General features: G+C 36.3%; 2 protein-coding genes across 3 annotated transcripts; both read left to right on the forward strand.

Moving 5' to 3' along the window:
* The first annotated feature begins 676 nt into the window (after positions 1–676).
* Positions 677–9,080, forward strand: dnajc27 (DnaJ (Hsp40) homolog, subfamily C, member 27). 2 transcript variants are annotated; one of them, XM_079853368.1, is made up of 8 exons: positions 677–1,080; positions 1,338–1,420; positions 1,833–1,902; positions 2,781–2,945; positions 3,025–3,147; positions 3,243–3,403; positions 6,529–6,657; positions 7,067–9,080. In XM_079853368.1, exons 1-8 carry the CDS (start codon positions 994–996, stop codon positions 7,068–7,070), a joined length of 822 nt encoding a protein of 273 aa, XP_079709494.1. In that variant the 5' UTR covers positions 677–993; the 3' UTR covers positions 7,071–9,080. The 2 variants fall into 2 exon arrangements, with proteins under 2 accessions (XP_079709494.1, XP_079709493.1); XM_079853367.1 differs by having other exon boundaries at positions 680–1,080; positions 6,989–9,080.
* A 1,719-nt stretch (positions 9,081–10,799) lies between these two features.
* Positions 10,800–22,831, forward strand: LOC307148099 (adenylate cyclase type 8). The gene is made up of 18 exons (XM_079853369.1): positions 10,800–11,730; positions 12,030–12,179; positions 12,260–12,390; positions 12,483–12,594; positions 12,822–12,949; positions 13,411–13,569; positions 13,656–13,887; positions 15,039–15,227; positions 15,311–15,411; positions 15,516–15,717; positions 15,811–15,903; positions 16,025–16,197; positions 16,822–16,903; positions 17,472–17,630; positions 17,827–17,973; positions 18,194–18,286; positions 19,550–19,664; positions 20,912–22,831. Exons 1-18 carry the CDS (start codon positions 10,855–10,857, stop codon positions 21,316–21,318), a joined length of 3,549 nt encoding a protein of 1,182 aa, XP_079709495.1. The 5' UTR covers positions 10,800–10,854; the 3' UTR covers positions 21,319–22,831.
* Positions 22,832–23,192: the final 361 nt, after the last annotated feature.

Below are 23,192 nucleotides of genomic sequence, written 5' to 3' on the forward strand. Positions count from 1 at the left end.
TTCTCTCTTCTTTTAAAGACAAAATTACGCCTAGCATGCAGCTCATTCGTCGTCTCTCGACACATTGCGAGTTTGACATGAAAGAGACAGGTGTGTTCGACCGCTGCACAGACCGATCGTTGTGACATCAAAGTACCGCGAGAGCGATTCGAAAGCATACGGAAACGTCTGCTCTGTATTAGCTCTCGCGGTACTTTGATGTCATACTCTGATCGATCTGGGATGCGTTTTCCGTACAACGGCACTATCCACTCGCCATATACAACGACGTAACTTCGCTGCTTAACTTCCATAGTACGTTGCATCGAACTATGCTCTTAACTGTCATTCAAACCACACAACTTTGCGGTGAGAAATCGAGAACTACTCGGACCGATTCACTCCTAGTCATTGAGGTTATATCCGCTTTTGTGAGCTGGTTCAATTGATTCATTGGGAAGATCCGATTCAAAGTAATGGTTCGTTCACGACTCCCCTTTGACGAATCTATGTAATAGGGTTGCTGTCTCCATAGAAACCCTTTATCTGTTTGCCCCTTAAGTTTTGAATACATATCATGCTTACTTATTATCATTTCCATTAACCTATTTAGGAAATATATAATTTAAAATGGTGTTTTAAAACTATATGTTTAGATTTTCATATTTATTTTATAGCACAAGGCTCTGTTGAATCTGTTGTTTTCAATCGCGTGACCAAATAACGTTAGTCGTTGCTAGGGCAGCTAGCCCGTTAGCATGTCGAGTTTTAAACATTTCTACCTGCAAAAATACCTGCTGTTTTTGTCGGCAGCACATCATGTGTGAAATGTACTTACGGTTTATGGACAAATGTTATCCATAATATTCCGTGACACACCGGCTCTCTGTTAGCAATATAACAGTTAGCAGGCTGCTTAACGTACTGTGTTGACGGACCGACTCAAACAGTCATACGTGAATTCTTGGGATATTTCATCTCCTCATTTGGAAGTGGTTTGGGAATAAGTGCAATATGGACACGAATGTTCAGAAGAGGCGAGAAAACAAGAAGTCGTTACGGGTTAAGGTAATTAGTCTGGGAAATGCAGAGGTGGGGAAGGTAAGAATATACTGTTACTATGAACCATACAGACATCAAACTTAATTCTCTTTTTAAGAAGTATGCTCCTTTTAAAATGATTTCCCCTATGTATTGTAGTGTATTTAATATAAATGAATACTGATACTGTAAACATTCTTTGATAGTAAATGTAGGAGTTATTCATTCAGTAGGATTTTGTTTTTAGGTTATCCTAGTGTGTAGCATACTAGGTTACCTAAAAGATATGTAATATTTCTTAATATTTTTTGTTTCAGAGCTGCATTATTAAACGATACTGTGAGAAGCGGTTTGTGCCCAAGTATCTAGCCACTATTGGGATAGATTATGGCGTAACCAAGTAAGTGACAAATAATCTGTCCGTGTTTTCATAATGTTCAAAAGGCAGCCAGCAAGAATTTAATCTAACATCCTTTCCAAAATGTATCATATTCATGGCACATAATTTAAAATATGGATCTAAATATTATCACTTATAATTGTATTATCATGTATTCATTAATTATTTAATTGTTTTTATCTACCTTTTTGCAGTAATGTTAAATATTAAATATGAATAAGTCATTAATGACCTTATAATTTTTATTTTTTTAAAACATGATTAAAGAGGTTGATTTGTCACTTTTTGGTGCACTGGCGCATACTTGTTGATGCACTTTAAAAAAAAAAAGAAGACTATTCCAATGAATAAAGTACAATTACTGTAATTCACTGATGGGATGTAAATTAAATTGTTTTTTCTTCACCTCTAGGGTTCAGGTTCGAGACAGGGAGATAAAAGTAAACATTTTTGATATGGCTGGACATCCTTTCTTTTATGAGGTATTGCTTGCTTTGTTTTATATTTGTATATGTTTAAATACATTATAGAGTAATATTAATAATTATGTTGAAACAAACGTTTCATTTTATTTAGGGCTGTCAAAAGATTAATCGCGATTAATCGCATCCAAAATAAAAGTTTGTTTTTAATAATATATGTGTGTGTACTGTGTATAATTAAATTTGTATATATAAATACACACACATGCATGTATATATTTAAGAAAAATGTGTTATTTATATATATATAAAAAATTATATTTATATATAATATAAACTAAATATATATACAGTATATGTATGCAAATATTTCTTAAATATATACATGCATGTGTGTGTATTTATATATACAAAATAATTATACACAGTACACACACATATATTATGTAAACACAAACTTTTATTTTGGATGCGATTAATCTCGATTAATCTTTTGACAGCCCTAATTTTATTATATAATGTAATCCATATAATTGTTTTTTGTTACTGCTCTATTAATTCATCTAACTAACCACAGTGTGGTAGTATAGAGCTGCTGTCATTGTGTTATGGCTAAAGTTGGCATGAAACAGAAGTTGTGATAGTCTTTTCTTCCTATTGTTACATACATATGTCCAAGTGTAATGGCTTCTCCATCAAAACAAAAAAAATGTAGGGCTGGACTTGATTTTGTCGGTCGGAAATTGATTGTATAGTTGTGGTTAAAGATTATGAAGGTACATGAATTTGAAAAAAAAAAAGATGTGCAATGATACTGCAATATTCCATTTAAAAAAAAAGAATTTTCAGTTTTGATTTCATGATGACTTTAACTTGTCATTTATTTGTGCATAGAATTTGATCCCAGGTTAATATAGCTGATGCTGTGTATTCTACAGGTTCGCAATGAGTTTTATAAGGACTCTCAGGGGGTGATTCTGGTCTATGATGTTGGTCTGAGGGAAAGTTTTGATGCTCTAGACAGCTGGCTCACAGAGATGAAGCAGGAGATGGGCTCACAGGCCAACATGGAGAACATCATCTTCGTTGTGTGTGCCAACAAGGTGCCACAAGTGTTTAAATATCTGTATTGTGATTTATTTGAGATTGACTGTTATAAAGTGCTGTTGTTCACCCTAAAAGGTTGACCTGACGAAAAGGCGAGTGGTGGATGAGAGTGAGGGGAGACTTTGGGCCGAGAGCAGAGGATTCCATTACTTTGAAACGTCTGCCCAGAGTGGTGAAGGCATCAATGAAATGTTTCAGGTGTGTGTCTCATTCGACTCTTTTCAGTTTACAAACCTGCTGTTGTGTTTTTAATGAATGACTGTTGTTTACCTACTGTGTGTCTACCTCTAAAGGCCTTTTTCTCCTCCATAACTGACATGTGTGAAAATGGAGGGAAGAGACCTACTCCAGAGGTCAACGTAGGTTTTACCAAAGAGCAGGCCGACACCATCCGACGCATTCGCAACAGCAAAGACAGCTGGGATATGCTGGGCGTTAAACCTGGCGCCACAAGGTAAAACTTATGCTACATCCTACATGTCTCTACTTGTAGTGTACTACTAAATTTTGTACTTTATACTCTGGATGAATGGTTATTATTTTAGATATTGACTATTGCTCTGTATAATGGGCTCTGTTGGACAGAAACTGGTTAATGTACTGAGGGATATACAGATTAAAAATCTTACTGACCCCAACATTTTGAACAGTAGTGTATGTATTGTGGTAGATTTTTCCCTAAACCTAACTATTCTGGGGCATCTCCAAATCGACACCCAATTGATCTTACTATCTGTGGCGTCTCCAAATCGACACCAATACCTTTATCTGGGGCGTCTACAAATCGACACCCAATACCTTAAACTGGGGCGTCTACTAATCGACACCCAATACCTTAAACTGGGGCGTCTACTAATCGACACCCAATACCTTTATACTCTAGCTCTTGCGTCTTCAGTCGACAACTGGCCGAGTCCTACTCTAACTAACTCGCTTTCCTGACTTACTTGTTTTGTTGCTGCGCAGCATAAATGACAGACAAACTCTAGCAAGTGTCCTTTAAATGCTTTAATTACGGCCGGGAGAGTTTCTCGAGCAGTTCTTAGAGAAATCTCTCAGCCACATAGAATAATACATCAGGTTTTATAGGATAAAGACATGACACATAGAAACCAAATCACCTGCCTAACTCATGACTTTAATATTGTCACCTTCTATTAATATGAAGCAAGCCCCCTCCTTTTCACCCTCTGTTAGTGGCCTATGCAAAAATATCTTGTAACATAGAAAAAACTCAATTAAAGGTTTAAGAGTAATGTTACTCAATATGTCATGGGACAAGAGACAGTATATTTTTGATTTTGTTATAGTCAGCACTAGACAATTTTCCATAACTCAAATAGACAAAAACAGAACGTTTTAGTACAATGTGTTTCCAAGTATTAGAATGTTAGCCCTGAAAAGAGGAAGTAAAGTTTGTGTTATTACTGTTGGAATCATGGTTAGTTTAAAATACAGTTTTATTATTTTATTCATTCATTTTCTACCACAGCAGCATATTGACAATGTTTAAACTTATTTATTTGATCATTTCTGATTTCTTGTATAATATAAATGTATTTGATGGTGAATGCTTTGGAATATAGATGCAAGATTGGTCTTGTTTTAAAGAAGACATTTGCCAGTTTTTTTAGAAGTGAAATAAATTTAGAAAGTGAAACAAAAAAAGTTATAGAAGTTTGAGTTTATGAAAATGTACAATGTGAAAATGTAATTATTCATATTTTATATAAAAAAAATATATTTTCAAAACAAGTTGGACTCTAAAACTGCAAGAAAATGAAAGCCAAAAATCTGAACAAGTTGTGTTTCAAATTTTAGGTTGATAGCTGAAAAAATGAGCTCTCGGTAAGATTTTGTTGGGTGCAGTACCAAACTTTTTCACTAGGTGACAAACAGACTCCATTACTGCCCATATAAGGGCGCCTACATTTCCATATATGTTTTTGAATGATCTGAACCATATATTTCCACAATTTTCATACAATTTATGAAGTCGACATCCTATTCAGTAGTAGTAAGGGAAGTTTGACAGATTTTGATATGAATTCAACCTCTAATAAACACATAAAAAGAACATGTATGTGCGTTAGGCTATAGCTCGCTGCCACATCACAAATGTTGAATCTATTATTTTTTATATTTAAAACATTTTCAGACCTTTTTTTCTAAAACAAAAAATTAATGGATGTTATCTTATGAACTCTTTCCATGAAAACAAACTGAGATTTCTTTCATGATTTTTCATGTTCATTACTATTTCAAAATAAAGGTCTGAACACCCCTTAGGAGTATGAAAATATTCTTGTTGCAAATTGATAAATTACTACTCCTCTGTAATTTATTTTGAAGATCAGTCACCGATTGTAAGCTTTCAAATGATATATAGTTTGTCAAGATTAGTTTAGGTTTAGTATAGGATATTACTCTTTTAAATATGTAATGGCTTTGGGCCCACCGGTCGGCCGGTGACACTTAAGGTAGAATAATAAATAAATAAAATGATAATCAATTTATTTAAATAAATGGCTAATTAAATGTTATGTTAAATTAAATTTTAAAATTAAATCAAAACTAAATGTTAAATATATTACTGTATTCATTTAAAATGTTGTTCTGTAAAGTTGTTTAACCAGTCCTAAACAGCTGTGTTGGTTGTAATAAACTAGACTTTATGCAGTCAAAAATCTGGCATGCGGCATAAGTAACCAAATATGGAAAATTTGTTGAGCAATCATTTAAAAATAGCAGATATTACTAGTGCAAGCCCTATTGGAGTTGCATTTGGTTTAGGATGTTGATTTGGCTCTATTTTCTTAAACCTCACTTAACCTCTCCAAAGTTATAAGAGCAATTTGATGTCAATAGGTTAGTTTTTATTTTTATTTTATGTCCCATCTTTGCTTAAGTTACTTTAATAATAACCATTAAAAGTATATTATGTAAATTTTGGCCTTCTAGTGGTTGAAAAACAAAAGAGTATTGTTTTGGTTGTGCTTCAGCTGACTGTGCAGATGAATAGGATTATGTTACTGTTCATAAATCATTCACTACTTGGCTTAAACAACAAAAACACGTGTAATGACTCATTAGTTAAAGGAAAAAAAACATTACATAGTGTACCTTTTAAGAAAGCCAAAGCTGTTTTGTAGAATGTTTAGTAGAATGTCAGAACAAACAGTTGATTCAGTTTGATACACTTTTTTTCCCATTTAATTATAGTGTTTCAACATGATTGATGCAACACTCACACTGCAGGCTGTGTTAGCTTGGCTGGTTTAATAATGTGGGGCACGATCATTAGAGAATACCTGCAATCCAATTACCATCCCTGAATCCTCTCCTGCCAGCCTCTTTGAGATCACCCCAACACCCTGAGAAGCCAATCATGAGCTTGTCATTCCTCGTGCCTGACCAATCACAGTCCTTGTACAGGCCCAAGTCTATCTTCATTAGCTGATTCTTCACTGTGATCCCTCTTTAGTGAGACCACAATGTTTTGCTATATCAGCATTTTAAAGGCCTGTTTGATGTGTGGAAACTGAGACTAATAGGTTTTTTCTCATTCCGTGCTCATAGGGAGGAAGTCAACAAGGCATACAGGAAATTGGCTGTACTGTTGCACCCGGACAAGTGTGTGGCCCCAGGCAGTGAGGATGCCTTTAAAGCAGTGGTTAACGCTCGCACGTCCCTGCTCAAGAATATCAAGTAGGAGCGTGTGTCCACACACAAGTGCATCTCACATGGTTTCCATTACAAACATACTCCTCATTATGTCTGAGATATGCCATAAAACATATTTTTTTATCTTCATTGTGCCATTGAAACATTATTTATTTCAAATTAGTTTTTTAGATTGCTTACTGTGGTGTTTTTGTTTGTTGAATTTGTATTATATATTTATTTATTTATAATTTTGATTATTAATTGTGCATTAAAAACCTTGCGTGAGCCAGGGCAGTTTAAATATGCTATCACAATATTTGAAGTACAACATTGTAACACCACAAATGTGTTTTGTTTGTTTTTTCGCCTCAAGATTTCATCAAAAACCAACAAATGACCACTAAGACCCTTTAAGGCTATCATAAACTTAACCATGTTCCCTTGTTTTAAGTTGATCAGCTTCACATTGCCATTAGTTGGAGTTGGAGAGTTACCTCGCATTTGCAGAGTTCCCTTCTCAGTGAAGATTACGCTTAAGACACGGAGAAGCCTCTGGACTCCAACAAAGACTCAGTTACAGCTGAGTTTGATGTACAGCTATGACACAGTCACCACAGTTGTTTACTTTATAATGTAATATACATGTTCATGTCAAGTTGTAATAGGGAAAACAATGCTCTCAGCCCAGATCATATGTACGTCACATCACCTTAGAGCATGAGAATGACTTTGGTGGACCCTTCCTTTTCCCAGTCTGTCCTGTGACATCTGACTGTTGTGCTGCTTTGCTCCCATAGACGTACAGTTGAAAGACCTTTTATTTTCCTACTTATTTGTGAGTCAGATTTAGCATTCAGATGCTGTTGTTTAATCCCAATGCATCTTGCAAGGATACCATAACTTACATGGGTGATTCCCAGTTTTGCCTCTGCTTCACCTTAGCTCACTCAAAAGAAGAGGAAAGCACCAAACATGTACTGTAACTTAACCAATACCTTTGCTTCAGTGCAATTTAACAGTAGAGCTGGGTTTTATAAAAATCCCAAGTCTTCTCATATTTGATGCTAGATTCTGCTATCAGAACAAGAGAATCAAATTTCATACATTTAAATCAACCTGTTCAAGAAACATGGTATGTCATGCAAATGCAATTTGTTAATTTGACTAAAATGATGTACTTTTGGGTACTATATAGGCTATAGATTTTTTTTAAATAATGGATTTACCAAACATACACTACCGTTAATGAAGTCAGTAAAAAATTAATTAAGAAAGGATGTGTTAAATTGATCAAAGCTGAAAGTACATTTTACAAGACATTTACATAGTTACAAAAGATTTCTATTTCAAATAAATGCTGTTCTTTTTAACTTTCTTTTCATCAAAGAATCCTAAGAAAAATGTTTCATGATTTTCACAAAAATACACTGGTATATTCAGCTTTTTTTCATCACAATTTGATCAAATTAAATGCAGTTGTGGTGAGCATAAGAGACTTCTTTAAAAAAAAGCCCACATTAAATAATCTTACTTCTCCAATACTTTTGAACGGTAGTCTATGAAATGTTGTGGTCACTAGTGCCAAGACTATATTAGCGTATAAGAGTACCGTTTACCAGTCTTTACAAAACCTTTGGGGGGTTTTGCAAAACGCAAAGCTAAAAAAAAAAAAGATTGATTGCTGACATATGTTGTTTTCTCTACTCTGCACTGTATTAACCATGAAAGGGACTCTCTGTGAATCTGTCACAGTGATGGTATCTGATCCCAGGATAACGTAAGAAGAAAGGAGCTTTGTTTACACCAACATTGGAATAGATAAAAATAACGGAGATAAAACTGTTACATTAGCAGAGCTGTGTAGATGTGCCAACATGCATTAGTTCAACAATGTTTTGTTTGGCCCTTGTATATTAATAATAATCACTTTAATGCAAGTATATCAAATGTTGTATTTTTTTATGGAACCGTGGTGTTTACAACATGATGTGGGTGTACATGTGCAATCGAATCATTATTTATATTTTTAAACAAGTTCACGTTTTTTCTCTATTTCATTTTTATTTTGAAGGGCATTTCATAATGTGCTGCCTTATTCGCTATGTTGGACTATGTAACGTATCTGAGCAATGTTTGACTTGCATCATCTGTAGATGTGAAAAGATGAGTTGTATTGCTAAATGTTTCATTAGCTACCCTTACTACACAATATTGAACCTTTTAACTGGAATCACTTTTGTTTCCACCTTTTGTTTCATTGTGTGACATTGATATGTCTGAGCATAAAATGTGTTAAAGCATGAACAAGAAGCATGTTTGTGATTATGCAGAATAGAAAGATGAGGCCAGTGTAAATGAATGCCAAGGCCACTGCTCAATGGGGAAAAGTGTCTCTGTTTTATGCACAGAAGCATTTACTTTCTTCATTCGGCTTATATAGCGTAATAAAGGAATAATTTTAAATCACTTTTGGTCCCTTTTGATTTTGAAAATTGCATTATTAAATCACAACATTACAAACTAATCCAGTTTCACAAAAGCTACAGAGTTATGGACCATTAATACAGAAATTATTTTGCGTTTAAAAATAGAGACGCAAGGCAAAGTCTAGAGATGCGTTTTTAAAAAAGTTGGACTTTTTTACCTTTTAACTAAAGCACCACGTTTTCAGAATGCTGTGTAATGCGTGAGACACTTCAAAAGACGCGAACACAACGGTCAGATAACTAGAAAAAAATAGAAAAGCAGAAGTGGAATGCAAAAACGCATTCTGTGTGAATGGCCCCTGTTGTACTAAATAATACTACAAAAATGAAGCCAGTGTGTAAATGCAACTCCACATTGTTTAGCCCAAGTCATCCACTAAAGTGACGGAAACAGATGGTTCAGTCACTTTCTGACCTGGCACATATTGTTGGTAACCAGATCAGTGAGAAGCACTTTATCCAGCTTACTTCCCACATTCCCTGAATCAGCGGCCCAGCCTGCTAACTAAAGCCCTGCACTGTGTCTGCTCAAAAGCAGATGTCAACCAATCACAAATGATCGCCTTTTCTCCTTATAAAGTCTAATAATGTATCTGGGCAAGATGGACTAGATATTGTGAAAACTAAAAACACTTTTAATCAACTATTTGAAACATGGAATAAACAAAACAGGGCTTTCCAAAAATACATTTCCAGAGCAATTAGATTTTAACCTAGCTCTTGCCTCCACACATAAACTCACCTGCCATGGACATTATCCTGTTAGCTGTGACCGTGAGGCCTTAATGGATCACGTGCGCTATTGCTGAGTAGATAATCCCTTATATTTCAACCTATTACTGTGTGCATGTGTATCTATGTGCATCTGCATCCCAAACTCTTCTTTCACTGACTGTGCTGAGTTCAAGTCCACTTATTTTTGCCTCTAAACATATCCATCAAGAGTCGAGATTCTTCCATAGGATAAGCAGATTGTGCTCTGCTTCCTCTGTGAAGGGTCAGGACAGCTTTTCAGACCATCTGGCAGAGCAATCACTTCATTACCTGAAGACAACACTACTCAGCTCTCAAGACAGAGTCAATCATCCGCAGACAGGACATCTTTAAACGAGTGAGGATGTCTGCATCCAATGCTGAGGTGATGGATAATATGGTTGAATGGTAACATAACAGGACAAGTCATTTACATCGCTATGCTTTGCATAGTTATGGTGAATAGCATGGCAGAAGGGAAAACTGTCAAAGAAGACTCATTCTGCACTCAGCTGCTGAGCATTACACCACTGAGGGACAAGAATGTGCCATATTAGATATTTGCTTGTGTCTGGATCAGTACCTGGGCTACTGTTCATGGCGGAGCAGATGCAATCATTGATACAAGATTTATCAAGCTTGCAGCACCATATCAATGGCAAGTATCATTCCATTTACATTTATTGCATGTGTTTACGTAGTTTTAATCTATTTTGTTCTCTGCTAATTTTTATTATTGAACTTGTTCTAGGGGTATTTTGGGGGGTATTGGGGAGTGTATTAAACATGTTTTGGATGCATTCTGAGGGCATTTTATGGGTAATGTGCTTGTTAGACGTGCATTGTCATTTTACATGCAGTGTTAAATCATTTTAAAGTTTGTTTTTGAGTTTCATCAAAAGATGAAATAGTTTGTCTCTGTTGTTTCAGGTTTGTGCAGTTGATTGAGGTCTTTATCTGAGTTTTGGGATCTAAAGCCTGTTCAGATAAGATTCAGAAAATGGCTTTGAGTTCTACAGAAGTCACTGCTCCACCTAAGGTATGCACATCTGCGCCTCACCCACCCCACCTAAAACGCAAGCAACTGATGTGGCAGAATGCGGTACGTCACATTATCGACCAACGAGGAATGCACCACGAGGGACGAGCAGCCAATTCTCACAAAATCATTGTTACTGATGCCTACATTGATGACATCAACAGGCAGATTCGTAACAAAGCTGCACGGGGCAATGCTGGCATGCACAAGCGGCGCTCCTCTGCGGCCCGCATCCATCCATTACGAGATCGCAGCTCCACCTCCACTCGGCAGTCCACCGACTCGCTCAGTGACGCAGACTTCTTTGTAAGCTGGGGCTCCACGGTGCGTGGAGTCTTCCTTCCTGCTCTCCACCACAAGTTCAAATCTCATGATCTCGAGCGTCTGTACCAGCACCATTCATCTGGTCAGCGCCGGACTTCCCTTGTAGTCACTAATGTCATCGATATCCTTACCAAACTCTATATTCTCTTCATATACCTGGCAGTGGCCCCTGAGATGGTGGACCTTCAACAAGGATGGTTTGCTGGGCTCTTCATGGTACTTGGTGCAGTCATATGCGTCTTAGTTCTGACCTATAAAGGATTGATGTGTCCAGATTACCTGCGCTATGCTGGGCTGGCGAGTTGGCTGTCCCAGACTGTTCAGGCACTGGGTAGTTTGGTATATGGATTGGAGAAGGACCAGTCCTGGTATGTGCTCTTCACCCTGTTCGCCACTTACACGCTATTGCCCCTACCTCTTCTGTGGTCCATCTGCACAGGGTTCCTCACCGCTGCCTTGCACCTTTTGGTGGATGCCATTAGGAACTACAATGACACAGCCATTGTAAGAAAGGTAAAAACTTAAAAGTTCACTTTTGATTTTCACCTTAGGGTCGAAAAGTAAAAAGACATTAATGCCTAATCGAAATTGAAGATGATCACGAGAACTATCCTTGAGATTTTGAGTCAAGTTTGTGGGTTTTTTTTTGGAGTTGTGCTTGGTCTTCCTTTTGATAAATACTCCATTATTATGGCACAAGAGCACACCAGTATCAGAATCTCAACCACTTGTCGACTTGAGAGATCAACTAATGAATCTTGTCTTGTTCATTTCAGTTACTGTGCTAACTTTTACTCTTGGTTTTCATCCAGTTACTAGCGAAAGGTCTGTTGTACATGGGTATGAATACTGCAGGACTGTTCATCCACTACTTATCGGATCGTGCACAAAGGCAGGCCTTCCTTGAGACGCGGCGTTGCATTGAAGGACGAGTCAAGATGGAGCAAGAGAACAAGAGACAGGTTTGTGATTCTTGACTTAATATGATATTCATAGATCATTAATATGAAACCTTAGGAAATGAGAAATCATTTTGCGTTAGGAACGCTTGGTGATGTCGATTCTTCCTCGGTTTATTGCTATGGAGATGATTGGTGATATGACTTCTATGGATGATGAATCACTTCCTCAACAGTTCCATAAGACCTACATTCATCAATACAAAGACGTCAGGTACACACTGCTTCCTGTGCAGTACTACCTTCCAGCACATGTATACCGCGAGGATGGTTCATGAAATGAACATATATGTGCTCTTGTCTCAGTATCCTGTTTGCTGATATAAAAGGCTTCACCTCTCTCTCCATGACCATGTCGGCTCAGGAATTGGTGCGCACACTCAATGAGCTGTTCGGTCGCTTTGATCGCCTTGCTGAGGTGAGAAAGATTAACCTTTGAGTTTTACAGGCAGTTGGAGAAAAGGGTTTTGGTCAATGTGTGTCCGACTGTAATTTACTGTATGAGCTTAGGAATCATTTTGTTGTAACTACTGTAAATATCACAACAGTCACAATTAGTTTTAGTGTCAGATGTGTTATTTTATGCCAAAGTGTAGAAATGTGAAATGTTAGAAGATTATTAAAAGATATCTTATGATATTTTAGGAGAATAACTGCATGAGGATAAAGATTCTTGGAGATTGTTACTACTGTGTGTCTGGGGTCCCAGAGCCCCAAACTGCACATGCTCGCTGCTGTGTGGAACTGGGTCTGGCCATGATAAACACTATACGGTGTGTATTTTACGTGTTAGACACCCCCCACTCAAAGGGTTTGTGTCTAATTCTCAATATTTTTCCAATTCCAGAGATTGTAAGCAAGCCATTCAAATGTTGATTTCCCCCAAAGACTTGCTCTGTCGTGCCACTCAATTTTTTTGCAACAGTTTCTAATTTTGCTCTTGGAGGTCCACTGTCCTGCAAAGTTCAGCTCCAACCCTAATTAAGCACACCTGAACCAGCTTGTCGAAGTCAGGATTACTGAAAGTTTCATGTTGGGGCAGGTTTGAGCTCTGTTGGAACTCTGCAGGACGTTGACCCTCCAGGAGAAGGACTGGACACCCCTGATCTTTTGGAACATTCATATTCTATTATTTCCAAGTTGCTTTATTGCGTCTTTTTCTATTTCTGCTGATGATATCAAAAGATATTATCAAAAATCAGAAAAATGTTATTCTTCCCTCTCATTTTGTCAGTTGCGTAAGTAAGGAGCTGAAGACAGATGTGGACATGCGTATCGGGATCCACTCCGGCTCAGTTCTGTGTGGGGTTTTGGGTCTGCAGAAATGGCAGTTTGATGTGTGGTCTTGGGACGTAGATGTTGCCAACATGCTAGAGGCTGGAGGAGTCCCAGGGTAAGTACACCAGATCATTAGCATGGTCATATGTTTAACTAAATGCAATTGATATTAGAATAATAAAACAAATTGTATAATATTAGGAGGATTCATATATCACAAGCCACCTTGGACTGTCTAGAGGGTGTATATGAGACAGAAGAAGGTCAAGGCCATGAGCGGAATGAGTTTTTACGCAAACACAAGATCGACACTTTTCTGATCCGCCAAACCCCACAGGAAGACAAGGGGCCTCCTAAAGTCCGGCGAACCAGCAAAATTGAGATTACATGGAGTGCTGAGCTTCCTTTTGACAACGTCATTGGAATGAACTGCGTGAGTCTGTGCTGGCCTCAAAACCTTACTTAATCTTACTTCTCTTTCTAGTTAGTGATAAGATGTAAAGTTATCAAACCTGTTAAATAGTGCCATACTATGTTATTCATTGAATTCTTTAGTACACTAAAGGAATGTTCCAGGACGGATACAAGTTAAACTTTATCACCAGCATCAGTGGCATGGCAGATTACATTAGAAAATTATTTATTAGAGACTAGTGTCTTATTTGTAAAACTAAACAAAAATCATGTTTACATTAAGCATTTAATATGGAAGTCAAGGCAAAAATGTGGTATTTCTAGGGGTGTAACGATACCCTCATGTCACGATTTGATACATATCACGATACTCAACTCACGATACGATATTATTGCGATACTCCAAGATATGTGGCAAAAGGTTAACAAAAAATGTAATGTTGATTAAAATGCTAAATTTGGTATGACATTGGGGGTGGAAATTAATAGGCTTGGACTTAGTGCTGGCAACCCAAAGGATAATGGTGACACCAGAATATAAAATATTCATGATTCTGAAGCTGAAAATACAGAGTTATTTTAGACGAATAGGCTTGCACTCTGTCACTGACTAGATATATTTAGAATTATGTTGGCCACTTTTTACTGGTAACATAAGACATTTGACATACCCACAAATATTCCCCCATTGCATTATTATACATTATATTCAACATTATAGTAGTTTAATGTGTTACTGACACTAAAACTCTGTAAACTTGAATTTTTTCTCACACAGAATCTTTTAATTTTGGGTGAACTGTTCAAAATACATATTGTCACTATCCACGATACATATTGTGACACGATATATTGTTACACCCATATTTTTTTCAGTTGTAAAGTTGTTAGCTGTTCTTAGCTTGTGACTAATCAATCAATATGATAAATAAATAAAAAAATCTCCAATTTTGGGCAAAACCAGACATCAGTTCAGTTTATTTGTCCCCATAGGGAAAGTAAGTTTGCAGCATATTCACACAGACATTTTAAGAAACACAATTTGATATACATACATACAATACATGTGTATGTGTATGCCAAGTACATGATACAGGTCATCCATCTCTCTTAATAATTGTAATAGATTTTCTTTTCACTTGAAATGCTTTTTGTATTGTCATCTTTTAGATCTTAGCCACTTTCACCAATGGCTCCCTGATGCAGTTGCCCAATCAGATTATTCCCCATTGTGCCGGGTCTCGAGAAATCAACAAGAGAATCAAGCAGGCCATCGAGGTGCGCAGTAGTGAGCGAATGCGCAAGGAACACATCACACCCTTCACGTTGGTCTTCAAAGACACACACATTGAGGGAAAGGTATGGACTGCAGAGGAACAGCTTTTATACGTCATATAGCACTTTTGCTTACAAGTAGGCCCACACAAAATTTGCACTTTCAGTTTTCTCAGATGCGAGATGAGATGTTCAAGTCCAACTTGGCCTGCTCTTTCCTCGTGCTCCTCTTCATCATGGCTGTTCAGGCCCTCATCCCCTCACCACAGTGAGCTATTATTATTATTTCAAAAGCCTAATGTGGACTTTCATTGAATTTTAAAATGTGTTCAATTTTCGATATATCGCTCTGAATGCATGTGTCCCCCACAGAATCTGTCCTATGGTAATCCAGTTTTTAGTATTCCTGTTTGTCTACATGCTACTGCTTCTGGTCACACTGGCTGAGGAATTTAAGCGCTCCCCACCATACTTACAGCATCTGTGCTGCTGGATCCACGAGACCAAGAGCATCCGTAACCTGCTCACCCTCACCGCTATTACTATTAACTTCGGTGTGGCCTCCTGTGATATTGTGAGTGCCAGAATTGATAGTTTCTTGGGCCAAATTAAAATGCTTCTCTTAACCCAACTATGATTGTTTTTTTGTTTTTTTTTTGCTGTACAGTTGTGGTGTAACACAATTGGAGAGGATGAGGAAAGCAACAAGATCTCCAAACAAAGCTCACAGTTGACTGTGAACATCTGCACCCATCCTGAGGTACGGTAGATACATATTAAATACAAATGTGTCAGTAATGCTTAATCTGGTACTATTTCATGAATACCATTCCTGTGACTACACTATAAGGCATACTATAAAACTCTCTGTCTTTCTGCAGTTCTTTGTTTTTAGTGGTGTGTTGGCCATGGTGACGTGTGCTGTGTTCCTCAGACTCAGCTGTCTGTTGAAGCTGGCAGTACTGATGTTAGTCATTGCAGTTTACACATACCTCATTGAGGTAGCCTTCCATGTGCTCTTTATCTGCCAACACCAAAACGGCCAAATTCAGAGGTACAATATTTTGCTTTATCGAAGAGGCCATATCATACCAAGTGTCTGAATGTGGAATGTGGAATGATGAATAAGCCATTTTTGCAATGTTTTTATTAATATTGTTGTTTAGAGTAAATTTACAGTTTTGAAAGTAACATTATATTTACATGTCAAATTTAAAATATAACAATTATTATTATTATTATTATTTATTTATTTTTACTTTTTTTAATATGAAAAAGCAATATTAGTTGAGACTAACACAAAGAAAACTTGGTAATTTTCATAACTTGGTGATATTTATAAATTTAAAAGTACATATTAAGAATTTTTCTTTTTTGATTAATGTGCATTTAAAGTGTAAAGGATTTTTATATATATATACCTTTTTAGGGCTTTTAAATTTTAATAACATTTGAAATTGTGCAGACATTTTTGTTAAATGTAAAATTGCATATGTTTAAAATGCAGATTTTTTCTTTTCATCCTCTTGGTCATCATTGTTTGTCACTGACCCTTATATAGTACATTAAACTTTTTTAGAAAGTCAAGAACATTTTTCATGACATGACCCCAACGAATTACTTCCTGGACTGTTGAATTGTAGCCCCTCTGATTGTGTATATGTGTGTTTTTGCCCAGATCTCAGTACCTCAGACGCAAAGGCATTTCTGTGCTGCTAATGGCCATGTTTGTTGTGGTCGTCCTTTACAACAGTAGACAGGTAGTATATTAACATCTTATTAAAAAAAAATATTATAGGAATGCATATACTAGTGATTTAAATAATAATATAATAATATTAAATTATTACATATTTATTTAACAATTAATAAATATATATATTTTTAATTATATAAATAAATAATAATCAAATCACCACTTAGCTTTAATTATTATCATAATTATCAGTAAAATAACTGAAGCAATCAAAGCTGACATGCAATTTATATTTTTTGTTTTAAAGGGATAGTTCTCCCAAAAATGAAAATTCTGTCAGTAATTACTCACCCTCATGTTGTTCCAACCCCGTAAGACTTTCGTTCATCTTCGGAACACAAATTTCTGGGCCGGCAAGTTTCGATCCCATAGAAGCTTATGGAGGAGTGATCCAGCTCTCAGATTTTATCAAAAATATCTTAATTTGTGTTCCGAAGATGAACGAAAGTCTTACGGGGTTGGAACAACATGAGGGTGAGTAATTACTGACAGAATTTTCATTTTTGGGTGAACTATCCCTTTAAGTTATCTCAGTATGATTCAAGAAATGATTACTGCTTTTGAACCTACAGTTAGAAACTACAGCCAGGCTTGACTTCCTGTGGCGTCTGCAGGCCAGACAGGAAGTGGAGGACATGAAAGAACTGAGGGAGCATAATGAGTGTCTGCTGTACAACATTCTTCCTGGCCATGTAGCTCGCCACTTTCTCGAGAGAGACCGGAACAATGAGGTAGTTGCGTAGATTATTAATGACAGACCCTAATATTTTAAACTTATAACAAATAATAATGTAAGTAATAACATTGTCAAGCTGTTTTCAAAATGAGGGTCTATTTGGTGCATTTAAATTTTTCCAGCAGCTATGCACTCTTCATTAATCAATAAGTATAACAGTAACACAACTGTATTAACTCTTTGGCTTCAAGGACCTGTTCTCTGAATCGTACGAGCGAGTTGGGGTGATGTTTGCTTCCATTCCAGACTTTACAGATTATTACGAGAAGAAAGAGTTGATTCATCAAGATGTGGAGTGTCTGCGTCTTCTTAATGAGATCATCGCTGACTTTGATGAGGTACGTGGATTTGTGCTTAGTAATCCTCTTTGTAACAAATGTCGTCAAAAGTCCAAGCCTGGCTCAGTGATTTAACGGCTAATAGCAGCTCAGATGTTAATAATGGAATGTATTGGCTATGTGCAAACACTCACTTCTTTTATTATTAGACATTGTTATAGTGAAATATTTCAGAGACAGGCTTACTTAGATTTTTTTTTCTTTTCGGTTGTCCCCTTAGCTACTGGAAGAGCCTTACTTCCAGGACATAGAGAAAATCAAAACCATTGGCAGCTGCTACATGGCTGCTTCAGGACTATCTCCTGAAAAACAGGTGAGTGACACCTTGACATGTGATTTCAAAATGTATGCCTGGCAAATATATGCAGATGCATGAAATGGCTACTGGTCAGCCATATTTGTTGTTAATACTATCCGCACCAGTTTAATTAGGTCAATATTGGAATCAGATTCAAGAAAAAAAATGAAGTATATAATAAGAATACAGTTCAATTTTAAACTTATTTACTCACAAGTTTTCATAGCCATTGCAGAATGTGCAACATATTTATTTTATTTTATTTAGTACTGTCCTGAATAAGATATTTCACATTACAAATGTTTACACATTGTCCACAAGTCAGAAATAATAATTGAATTCATAAAAATGACCCCGTTCCAAAGTTTCCACAGCCCTTGTTTCCACAGCCCTTGATTATTGTTCATAAGTCCCTTGTTTGTCCTGATCAGTTAAACTGAGCACTGTTCTTCAGAACAATTCTCAATGTCCTACACATCCTTTAGCTTTCCATCATATCCTGAATATTTGACATTTTTCCAAAAGTGCCGCCTTGAGCATCAGTGAATTTTGTTGTAAAAGTTGTGTACAGTCCTGCGGTTGTCCTCAGTGTGTAAAATGGATCTCAAAATCATACAACTGCTTTTGGAAAGGGTTGAAATATGCAGAAGATCAAAGATATGATGCAAGATCCAGATGTTTTGAGGTGGCGTTCATGAATCGTTTGTTTTTGGAGCACTCACCACAGAGAAAATTCCACAAGGATATTGCGAAATTTTCTGAAGGCGAGTGCTCTGAAAACAAGAGACTCATGAACAACATCACAAAACATGTGGATCTTGGGTCATCCAGAAAATAACACACAGTATTAAGATTCAAGGGTATACAAACTTTAGAACAGAATTTTTATACATTCAGTTATGACTTGTGGACTATATGTAAACATCTGTTATGTGCAATAGCTTATTCAGGACAGTACTAAATAAAAAATATCATGCATTTTTTATGATCCCTCTTATTTTGTTCAAATTATTGCCATTTTGCATATTCTGCTAAGGGTATGTAAACTTATGAGCAGAACTGTAAATTATAAAAAAAAATAACATTTTAATTCTTACCATCATGTTGGTCAGGAAGGATATAACAAAAAAAAAAGTTAATAAATTAATAAAAACATAATAAATGTTAAAAATTCAATAATATGAATTCATAATAATGAATAGTAATTAAATAGTTTAGTAACTGAAAAGTTGCATTTTTGTAAATTAAGGCTCAATTGTATTCATGTGTATTTCATAGGAATGTGAAGACGAGTGGGCTCACCTCAGTACGCTGGTTCTGTTCGCTTTGGCCATGCAAGAAACTTTGAAAGAAATAAACAAACGTACCTCAAACAACTTCCAGTTGCGTGTCGGTAAGATTGTGCTTTTCTCATATAACTTCTCTGCTAGGAATACACAAAAATCAAGTGCTTATATAAGATTCTTCTTATTTTAAAGATAAGAATTTTCTTGTCTTTTTTATTAAATTTAAAGAACAAGCTTAAGAAGTATTCATAGTTCCGAAAAGTGCTCTTAAAAATCATCATAAATAACTTCTTAAAGTTAGGATAACCTCCATCCTGTCATTTAGGCTGCCTACAACACAACACTAGCTACATATAATACAAATTACTACCAGGAATGTGGACGAGTAGGCTACTCTGAAGTGACACCGTTCGATCATGAAAATCACTACTCTAGCTAGAACTAGCGAGGCAGAACGCAGACGAAATAAGACGGAGCGCAAATTAATCAATTAACTCCAAGCCAGTCGCGATGAAAATAGTCAGTGAACTTATTATTATAACTACATTAATCTACAGGCAACTCTACAGGTTTTGAGGTGTTTTTCATTCAACAAATCTTCAGCAATACCTGCCTTTCAATCAAGTAACAAGTAACAATAATTTTCTTCTTAAGAAAAGTTAGATGTTCTTAAGAAAATATTTGTAGCTTCTTAAGATTGTTTTTAAGAATTGCACTTAGTTTTTAAGAACATTCTTAGGAACTTCTTGGCATTTATCTTAAGAATTTTCATCATCCTTCCCTCGGGTCATTTTGACCCGAAAATCATTTTGTTTCTTGAACAAAAATTGTATATCTGAATATGAACTATGAATACACACAAAAGAAATTGACTTTAGGACCCAGTGGAACTATAAGGCCATTTAGTGGCAAGAGTCATGAAATATCATGTTAAATATTTTTTTTTCACAAGAGTTCGGCAAAGTCACCAATATTGATCCAATGTGAGATATTTTGAGCTGATCTAACATGGTTTATGCATGTTTTGAAGAGTTATTTTGAATTTAAGTTGAAAGGATGTGAAGAATATGCTTAGATGATTATTTATTTATAAAATTTTGTAATTTAAAGGTAAATTAAAAAAAAGATAATACAAAATCTCCCCCAAAAAAGCATTAAAAAATATATAAAAATGAAATAATACAAGCTTTCTGGACAAAAAAAAGGTATAATTTTAGGGATGGATTTGTTACAGAATGCGAGGAGAGGATGAGAGTTAACTTTTGCCTTGTAATCGTTGCAAAATGTTGTAACAACATTAGCTCTTCTTCTGAAAGACCCTTAATGTGCATAAAACTGCTCCTCTATCACACAGGTATTTCTCATGGGCCTGTAGTCGCCGGGGTGATTGGCGCCACTAAGCCCCAGTATGATATCTGGGGCGTGACTGTGAATCTTGCTAGCCGAATGGACAGCACAGGGCTCAGTGGGCGTATTCAGGTCCCGGAGGGCACGAGCCGTATCCTGGCCGACCACGGCTTTGTGCTACAGCTTAGAGGAGTTATCTACGTCAAAGGGGTTAGTGAGCGGCGGGGAGGGGTCCGCACATACTTTGTTAGCAGTAGGGAAAAGAGCTCAAGCTACAGCGAGAGGATCACCAGCAGAGGGATCTCTCTCGGGAGGAACACCCTCGCTGCTGTGGTCTTTTCCCTGGTGCAGGCCCGCAAGAAAGAGGAGTTACGAGAGGCCAGTGGAGGCTTTCATCTCATGGAGATAACATGAGTTTTGATTGAAAACTGGACAGGAACCACATTCAATACCTCTTTTAGAGACTCGTGTCTCTTTCATGAGTCATTGCCTTTAAGTGATTTTCCATTTTCTCTGTATTTCTTTGTAAATAGTAATTACTTCATTTCTCTTGTGGGATTTCTTCTGATTTCCAAAGTCGTGTTCCTTTTGTCCTCAAAATGGCCCGGTTTCACAGACAGGGCTTAGATTAAGCCAGGACACAACACAACGGAAATGAGCCACAACACAACGGAAATGAGCCACAACACAACGGAAATGAGCCACTGCACAACGGAAATAAGCCACAACATAACGGAAATGCTCCCCACCACTAGAAGGCTTTCGGAGCGCGGTAAAGTTAGTTTTCCTTGCCATTTTTCTATAAGAGTCGGCAGTCTTAATATATCAATACCACGATTACTTTTAACAATATGTAACCATTGTATATCGACATAAAATATACTTCAAAATCACCTACATGAATTATGGCGGCGTATTTATACTCGAGAATGCTTTGACGCACAACCAAAACGTCAGGCAATTCCACTAAGTGGTTCAAACGTATAATTTATTAGAATATAATTAGAAAAATAAAAACCATTTGGTGAATTGCAGAATTACAGGAAAGTATTGGCACAATTTTACCTGTAATAAGTCAGTCTGGTCACTAGGAACCTACCACAGGTTTTGGGACCAAAAAAAACCCTTTAGGTGAATTACAGTTCCTAATGTTTTATAAAAAATAAAAAACAATCGTGTACTGTGCATACAGGGAGCTATTAGCACAATTTCACCTGTTGTAAGTCAGTCTGGTTAATAGGAACTACAACCTTTGAAACATGATAAAATAAAACTTTTATTATATTACAGAAATTTCCTAAAAAATTATTGTTTACTGTAAATACATGAAGGGAGGTATTGGAAAAAAGTCAGCTGTAGTAAGTCAGTCTACTACCAATACAATAAAGCTTTGGATTTTTAACATGTTTTGAACATTTAATCAATACAAATTGAAGGAATTGGCGCTGTGGTAGCGCGTCAAAGCATTCTAGAGTATAAATGCAGCTATAATGCACTTAGGTGATTTTGAATTAATAAATGTTGATATACAATGGTTAGCTACATACTGTTAAAACTAATCGTGGCGTTGATTTATTTTTTAGATTGCTGACTCTATAGAACAGTGGCATGGAAAACTAACTTTATCGCACTCATAGAGCCCTCTAGTGGTCGGGAGCATTTCCATTGTGTTGCGGCTTTATTTTGTTGTGTTGTGGCTTATTTCCGTTGTGTTGTACATTTTCCGTTGTGTTGTGGATTCATTTTGTGGTGTTGTAGCTTAGCTAACTTAATTGCCTGATACATTTGTATTACTCATTAACACTCTGGAAAAGCTATAAATCCCAGGATTATTGTTCCAACATATCTGATTTTCTATGAAAAGCAAGTAACGCATAATATTTCTACAGTTTGTAAAATGTTTACATGGTGATAAAATGAGAATACCAAAATTCTTTGTCTCTCTCTCTTTCTCTCTCTCCTTTTTTTTCTCACTACACTTAGGTATTTCTGGGACACACTACAACATGTAGGCCACCAAATGATATTGCAGTGTTTCTAAATATTCAACATTGTTTACAATTTTGGAATATACATATAGGGATACTTAATATATTGGTGACGGGTACATAATATCTTCTAAAATTATTTTCAACATTTGTCTAATTAGGCCATTATTGAAAGCAGATAAAAACAGACAAACAATTGAAAAAATATAAACATAATACTAAATCATATTAGTTTTTGGCCAACATGAAAATAATTCTTTGTTATCGGCATAGTGAATATGTTTGTGTCTATATATTAAT

The sequence above is a fragment of the Squalius cephalus genome (genome assembly GCF_949319135.1).
Source record: "Squalius cephalus genome assembly, chromosome: 20".
Taxonomy (NCBI): Eukaryota; Metazoa; Chordata; class Actinopteri; order Cypriniformes; family Leuciscidae; genus Squalius; species Squalius cephalus.

Coding starts and splice junctions, on each gene's coding strand:
- dnajc27 (XM_079853367.1), top strand. CDS start 994: ATGGACACGAATGTTCAGAAGAGGCGAGAAAACAAGAAGTCGTTACGG. Junction 3,148..3,242: donor GCATCAATGAAATGTTTCAG/GTGTGTGTCTCA, acceptor CTACCTCTAAAG/GCCTTTTTCTCCTCCATAAC. Junction 6,658..6,988: donor TCCCTGCTCAAGAATATCAA/GTAGGAGCGTGT, acceptor TTTCGCCTCAAG/ATTTCATCAAAAACCAACAA.
- LOC307148099 (XM_079853369.1), top strand. CDS start 10,855: ATGGCTTTGAGTTCTACAGAAGTCACTGCTCCACCTAAGGTATGCACA. Junction 12,391..12,482: donor CATCAATACAAAGACGTCAG/GTACACACTGCT, acceptor CTCTTGTCTCAG/TATCCTGTTTGCTGATATAA. Junction 17,631..17,826: donor AGAGAGACCGGAACAATGAG/GTAGTTGCGTAG, acceptor TTTGGCTTCAAG/GACCTGTTCTCTGAATCGTA.